The sequence below is a fragment of the Piliocolobus tephrosceles genome, chromosome 16 (genome assembly GCF_002776525.5).
Source record: "Piliocolobus tephrosceles isolate RC106 chromosome 16, ASM277652v3, whole genome shotgun sequence".
Classification (NCBI taxonomy): Eukaryota; Metazoa; Chordata; class Mammalia; order Primates; family Cercopithecidae; genus Piliocolobus; species Piliocolobus tephrosceles.
The window spans coordinates 4,618,765-4,626,648 of NC_045449.1; the positions used below are offsets into that span (position 1 = coordinate 4,618,765).

Consider the following 7,884-nt stretch of genomic DNA (forward strand, 5'->3'; position numbering starts at 1 on the left):
CTGGAGTGCAATGGCACAATCTCAGCTCACTGTAACCTCCACCTTCCAGGTTCAAGTGATCCTCCTGCCTCAGCCTCCCGAGTAGCTGGGATTTCAGGTGCCCGCCACCACGCCCAGATAATTTTTGTATTTTTAGTAGTGACAGGGTTTCACCATGTTGGCCAGGCTGGTCTCAAACTCCTGACCTCAGGTGATCCACCCACCTCAGCCTCCCAAAGTGCTGGGATTACAGGTGTGAGCCACCGTGCCCCGCCACAAGTGGCATCACTTTATACAGATGAGGCAACCGAGACTTAGAGACATAAAGGGGCTTGGCTAAGTTGCAAAGCAGCTATGGAACCAACAGAGAGAGGGGCTGTGGAGCTGTGCAGAAAAAACAGGAAGCCATTAGCCCAGGATAGTGTGTCCACAGTCCCCACTTGTCCATCACCACATCCTCCCTTCACCTCAGGGCTGCAGCTCCTCCGCCTCTGGTTCCTGCAGGCCCATATCCTGTGCCCCTCTCCCTTATCATTCTGATCCTGCCAGTTTCTGCCACGCCTCTGTCCGACCTTTGCTCTGCGCCCCACGCTTGTTTTCCTCTGGACCTGGGAACCGCGGACTTACTTTCACTCACTGCCTGCTCTTCCTAACACCTCACCATGTGTACGGGAAAGTGTGCCCACTGCGTGGGGCTCTCCCTCATCACCCTCTCCCTGGTCTGCATCGTGGCCAATGCCCTCCTGCTGGTGCCTAATGGAGAGACCTCCTGGACCAACACCAGCCATCTCAGCTTGCAAGTCTGGCTCATGGGCGGCTTCATCGGCGGAGGCCTGATGGTGAGAAGGCTGGCAGGGGAGCCCGGGCCAGGTGGCTGGGTGCCACCTAAGGGGTTCTGAACAGGAGGGACAGGGAGAGAGGAATAAGGACGGTTCCTTGGGAGAGGATGACAATGGCTTGGTCGGGGCTAGGAGCCCTCTGGAGTCAGTCCTAGAGGAGCCGCAGGGTCCCAAGCTGAATGTCTGAGAACAGAAAGGACGAGAACCTCACTGCTCTAAAGAGCTCCCCTACCGGGTAGGGAGCATGTCCTGCCTGTCCTCCCCGTCCCCACCGTTGAGCAGATGCTGGGAAAACCTCACTACAATGGTCGAGGCAGAAGGAGCAGCTGGTTGTCAGAGACGTCACCAGGGCAGGATAATACCAGGCACGAGGGTGGGGCGCAGCGAAGTTACTCAGAGCCAGGGACTGACATCACGGATCAGTCACCCTCCCCTGCCTGTACGTCCACTCACTCTCACCCCACATTTCTGGAAGCCCAATCTGTGCCAACTGCTAAGGATAAACTCAGAACCAAGGTCAGTATGGCAGGGAGGATGCCCCTCAGTCGTCTTCCGGGAGATGAGAATGTATTTGCCGGGGGTGCGGGGTGGGGGTTTTTTTTGTTTGTTTTTTTTTTTTAGACAGGGTCTCTATTGCCTGGGCTGGAGTGTGGTGGTGCGAACATGGCTCACTGTAGCCCCAACTTCCTGGACCCAAGCAGTCCTCCTGCCTCAGCCTCCGAGTAGCTGGAACCACAGGAGGGCATCACCACACCCAGGTAACTTTTTTGAGATGGAGTCTTGCTCTGTCACCCGGGCTGGAGTGCAGTGGCACCATATCTCCGCTCACTGCAACCTCTGCCTCCTGGGTTTAAGCATTTCTCCTACCTCAGCCTCCTGAGTAGCTGGGATTACAGGCACGTGCCACCACACCCAGCTAATTTTTGCATTTTTAGTAGAGACGGGGTTTCGCCACATGGGCCAGGCTGGTCTCTAACTCCTGACTTCAGGTGATCTGCCTGCCTCAGCCTCCCAAAGTGCTGGGATTACAGATGTGAGCCACGGCCCCCGGATTAAATTTTTTGTAGAGACGGAGTATCCCTATGTTGCCCAGACTGGTCTCAAACTCCTGGGTTCAAGTGATCCTCCTGCCTCAGCCTCCCAAAGTGCTAGAATTATAGATGTGAGCCACCACGCCTGGTCAAGACTAGGATCTGTCAGAAGTGGAGGAAAAGGAGACACAGATGTCCCAAATTTACTAACCCCCATCTTCCAACTCTCCACCCATTTAGGGAAAATTTGGGATGGTCAACCTAGTTTAATATCTTCCTGAGATAAAGACAAAAGATCTACCCAGCACAGTTCCCCACTTCTCAGGACAGCTGGCTAATGACATTCTCCAGGGGAGAGCTCCCCTTCGCCCCTTTTGCTGGTCACACCTCTACTTGCTGAAAGAGGATACCTCTCCTTTAACCAACAATCCCCTCTTACTCTCTGGTATCTTTTCTTCTACTCCCTCCACCTGCATGGATTCTTGGCTGCTGTACTCTACTCCATCGCTCTAAATTCAACTCTCTCTGACAGTCACACTCCTCTCAGGCTAGCACACTTAACCAGTGTCACAGGGTGCTCCCTCTCCAACCTAAACCACCCTGTCTCCCCACACTCCTCTGCCCCATCTAACCAGCTTGCTTCAGCAGAGCTCCCTGAGGCTGCCCTCCCCAAATATGCATTCACAGCTGCCTTCCTCCCACCTCTGTGCCCAGAGTCACTCTCAAGAAGCACTACCTGGCTGGGCACAGTGGCTCACACCTGTAATCCCAGCACTTTGGGAGGCGGAGGCGGGCCAATCACCTGAGGTCAGGAGTTCAAGACCAGTCTGGCCAACATGGTGAAACCCCATCTCTACTAAAAAATATATATATACAAAAATTAGCCAGGCATTGTGGCAGGTGCCTGTAATCCCAGCTACTCGGGAGACTGAGGCAGGAGAATCGCTTGAACCCGGGAGGCAGAGGTTGCAGTGAGCCGAGATTGCGCCATTGCGCTCCAGCCTGGGCAACAGAGCAAGACTCCATCTCATAAATAAATAAACAAATAAATAAGCACTGCTCTATACCACAGGGACACAGACAGTCTCCTGCTCTCCCTGAAGATTGTGTTCCCTTTGGTGAGGCCACCAGTCTCTCGGAAGCAAGGCTGGAAGTCCCACAAGGGCAAGCACTGCTTGCTTTGTTGGCTGCTGTGTACCCAGTGCTAGACCAGCACCTTGCACTTAACAGACACCCAATTAATAGTCACGGAATGGTAGTATGTGCCTGTAGTCCTAGTTTGGGCCCAGAAATGAGAGGCTGCAGTGAGCCTTTCAAATGAAAGTCTCCACTGCACTCCAGCCTGGGCAACAGAGCGAGATCCTGTCTCAAAAAATTAAAAAATAAAAAAGTCATTGAATGAAGTATAGAACTAGGTAAAGCAATTTCAGATAGAAGTAGGTACCATCGGCCGGGTGCGGTGGCTCACGCCTGTAATCCCAGCACTTTGGGAGGCTGAGGCAGGTGGATCACGAGGTCTGGAGTTCACGGCCAGCCTGACCAACATGGAGAAACCCCATCTCTACTAAAAATACAAAAATTAGCCAGGCATAGTGGCGCATGCCTGTGATCCCAGCTACTCGGGAGGCTGAGTTAGGAGAGTCGCTTGAACCTGGGAGGCGGAGGTTGCAGTGAACCAAGATTAGACCATTGTACTCCAGCCTGGGCAACAAGAGTGAAACTCTGTCTCAAAAATAAAAAAATAAAAATAAAATAAAATGGTGCTGGCACGAAGAGCTCCGAGGCAAAGCAGATGCCACTTTCTATAGGATTTTCAGGGAAGGGCTCTATGAGGTGATGTCTGAACCGAGGCCCAGATGACAAGAAGAAGCTGTGAGTGTTGCAGACACTGGGGGCTGGAAGTACAAAGCCTAAGGTGGGAACAAGTTCCACACTTCTGAGGATCAGACAGGTGGCCGGTGGGGTGAGGTGTAATGAGATGAGGTCTGAGGAGGGCAGAGGCGAGGCCTGGAACACCCCGGAAAGCTACAGTGGAGTCATTTGAATTTTTATTGTAAGTACAACAGAAAACTATTGAAGGACTTTTTGCACTTTTTTTTTTTTCCAAGTTTTAAAACTTTTTGTTTAGGTCATACAGACAAGTACCCAGATCCTTAGTATGCAGCTCAATAAACTTTTACAAAGTGAGCACATCTGAACCCAGGTCAAGAAACAGATCATTACCAGAAGCGCAGACATGCCTCTCACCACACACGAAACCCCAGAATTACCTCACCAACAAGCGTAACCACTATTTTGTCTTCTAACCCCATAGACTAGTTTGGCTTAGTTTGCACTTTGCACAAATGGAATCATAGGGTATGTATCTAGCCTCTTTTTTTTTTTTTTTTTTTTTGAGACAGAGTTTTGTTTCTTGTTGCCCAGGCTGGAGTACAGTGGCGCTATCTCAGCTCACCGCAACCTCCGCCTCCCAGGTTGAAACAATTCTCATGCCTCAGCCTCCCAAGTAGCTGGGGTTACAGGCATGCGCCACCACGCCTGCATAAGAACTGCAGAAAACTGGCAATATCTGCAGTTAAGACTGAATATTTGCATGTCTTAAGAATCAGCAGTTTTACTGCTAGGTTTTTATCCAACAGAAATGCACACGTATTTGTACCTAAATACCTCTACAAGAATGTTTATAGCAGCATTATTTGCAAAACAACCAAACTGGGAACTATCCAAATGTCCTTCAACAGCAGAATGGGCCAGACACAGTGGCTCACGCCTGTAATCTCTGTACTTTGGGAGTCCGAGGTGGGTGGATCACCTGAGGTCGGGAGTTCAAAACCAGCCTGACCAACATGACGAAACCCATTCTCTACTAAAAATACAAAAATTAGCTGGTCATGGTGGCAGGTGCCTGTAATCCCAGCTACTCAGGAGGCTGAGGCAGAAGAATCATGTGAACCCGGGAGGCGGAGCTTGCAGTGAGCTGAGATTGTGCCACTGTACTCCAGCCTGGGCGACAGAGCGAGACTCCCTCTCAAAAAAAAAACAAAAAAGAAAAAGAAAAGAAAGACCAAACTGAGGTCACAGAAGTCATCCAGGAGAGATGACAGTGGCTTGGACTAGGCCAGTGGCTATGGAGATGGAGAAATATGAGCCAATTTGGGCTTAAACACGGTGTTTTCTTCTTCATTTATGATGATGACCTTTTTCTTTTCACTAAGACAGAAACATGGCAAAGACTGAGATAGAGAAGCACATACTACAAAGGGAAACAAACACTTTAATCAAAAGAGTAAAAATCTCAAATAGGGCCAGGTGTGGTGGCTCATGCCTGTAAAATCCCAGCACTTTGGGAGGTGGAGGCAGGAGAATCGCTTGAGTCCCGGCATTCAAGACCAGCCTGGGCAACACCGTGAGACTCCATCTCAACAAAAATTTAAAAATTAGCTGGGTCTGGCCAGGCGCGGTGGCTCATGCCTGTAATCCCAGCCCTTTGGGGGGCCGAAGCAAGCTGATCACCTGAGGTCAGGAGTTTGAGACCAGCCTGACCAACATGGAGAAACCTTGTCTCTACTAAAAATACAAGTTAGCAGGGTGTAGTGACGCATGCCTGTAATCCCAGCTACTTGGGAGGCTGAGGCAAGAGAATCACCTGAACATGGGAGGCAGAGGTTGCAGCGAGCCGAGATCGCGCCATTGCACTCCAGCCTGGGCAACAAGAGCAAAATTTGTCTCACAAAAAAAAAAAAAAAAAAGAAAAGAAAAAATTAGCTGAGTGTGGTGGTACAAGCCTGTAATCCCAGCTACTCTAAGGCTAAGGTGGGAGGGTCACTTGAGCCCAGGAGGTCGAGGCTTCATGAGCCGGGATCAGACCACTGTACTCCAGTCTGGGCAAAAATGTGAGACCGTCTCTCAAAAAAGCAAAAGCAAAAACAAAAACCTCAGATAAGTAGATCATTCAAAATTGGTAAATCCAAAAGGCAATGCTAGGTGTGTTTGGATCCACAAGCCCCCAGTCAGTGACCTAACCAGGGAGGCTAAGCAAAGGTGTCAGCATGGGTCCTGGCCCTACCATGAGACAGGCAGAGGAGAGAACAGGTGTTTCTCTGAGGTTGCTGGGGATGATCTAATAGAACTGATACTCTCAGTCCTTTCCCTGGAGAAGCACAAAATGCTGCCTTGGATGGTGTGTGCCAGATAAGACACATGAGGAGCCAGGCACAGTGGTTCATGCCTGTAATCTCAGCACTTTGGGAGGCTGAGGCAGGAGGATTGCTTGAGCCCAGGAGTTCGAGACCAGCTAGGCAACATAGTAAGACATTAACTCTACAAAAAAATTAGCCAAGCATGGTGTTCCGCACCTGTAGACCCAGCTACTCGGGAGACCGAGGTGAGAAGATCATTTGAGCCCAGGAGGTTGAGGATACAATGAGCCATGATTGTACCACTGCATTTCAGCCTGGGTGACAGAGTGAGATCTTGTCTCAAAAAGCAAACACATACACACACGCGCACGTGCGCACACACACACACACACACACACGAAAGCAAAAAGCAAGACAGCTGTGGAATTCCAGAGCTAGGAGACAGGTAAAGAACCTGACCTGGTGCAACAAAGATAAAGATAAGGCTGGAGCCAGGTGAGGAGCCTTGTGTGTCTTACAAGAGTTAGGCATTAAAGTCACAAGTCTTAGCCGGGTGCGGTGGTTCACGCCTGTAATCCCAGCACTTTGGGAGGCTAAAGCAGGCGGATCACGAGGTCAGGAGATCGAGACCATCCTGGCCAACATGGTGAAACCTCGTCTCTACTAAAATCCAAAAAATCAGCCTGGCGTGGTGGCGTGTGCATGTAGTCCCAGCTACTCAGGAGGCTGGGGCAGGAGAATCGCTTGAACCTGGGAGGCGGAGGTTGCAGTGAGCCAAGATCACACCACTGTACTCCAGCCTGGTGACAGAGTGAGACTCTGTCTCAAAAACAAACAAACAAAAAAAAAGAGTTCACTGAAGGAGATAGAGACACAAAAAACCCTCCAAAAAATCAATGAATCCAGGAGTTGGTTTTTTGAAAAGATCAACAAAATTGACAGACCGCTAGCAAGATTAATAAAGAAGAAAAGAGAGAGGAATCAAATAGACGCAATAAAAAATGATAAAGGGGATATCACCACCGACCCCACAGAAATACAAACTACCATCAGAGAATACTATAAACACCTCTACGCAAATCAACTAGAAAATCTAGAAGAAATGGATAATTTCCTGGACGCGTACACTCTTCCAAGACTAAACCAGGAAGAAGTTGAATCCCTGAATAGACCAATAGCAGCCTCTGAAATTGAGGCAACAATTAATAGCCTGCCCACCAAAAAAAGCCCAGGACCAGATGGATTCACAGCTGAATTCTACCAGAGGTACAAGGAGGAGCTGGTACCATTCCTTCTGAAATTATTCCAATCAATAGAAAAAGAGGGAATCCTCCCTAACTCATTTTATGAGGCCAGCATCATCCTGATACCAAAGCCTGGCAGAGACACAACAAAAAAAGAGAATTTTAGACCAATCTCCCTGATGAACATTGATGCAAAAATCCTCAATAAAATCCTGGCAAACCGGATTCAGCAGCACATCAAAAAGCTTATCCACCATGATCAAGTGGGCTTCATCCCTGGGATGCAAGGCTGGTTCAACATTCGCAAATCAATCAACGTAATCCAGCATATCAACAGAACCAAAGACAAGAACCACATGATTATCTCAATAGATGCAGAAAAGGCTTTTGACAAAATTCAACAGCCCTTCATGCTAAAAACGCTCAACAAATTCGGTATTGATGGAACGTACCTCAAAATAATAAGAGCTATTTATGACAAACCCACAGCTAATATCATACTGAATGGGCAAAAACTGGAAAAGTTCCCTTTGAAAACTGGCACAAGACAGGGATGCCCTCTCTCACCACTCCTATTCAACATAGTGTTGGAAGTTCTGGCTAGGGCAATCAGGCAAGAGAAAGAAATCAAGGGTATTCAGTTAGGAAAAGA

The 7,884-nt window shown here is 49.1% G+C and overlaps 1 protein-coding gene across 1 annotated transcript in view; it reads left to right on the forward strand.

The window, feature by feature from the left end:
- The first annotated feature begins 604 nt into the window (after window positions 1-604).
- TM4SF5 (transmembrane 4 L six family member 5) overlaps window positions 605-7,884 on the forward strand; it is a 16,853-nt gene continuing 9,573 nt past the window's right edge. The window contains exon 1 of the mRNA XM_023184666.2: window positions 605-818. Coding sequence (XP_023040434.1) covers window positions 642-818 — 177 coding nt within the window. The 5' untranslated portion in view covers window positions 605-641. The remainder of the gene's footprint in view (window positions 819-7,884) is intronic.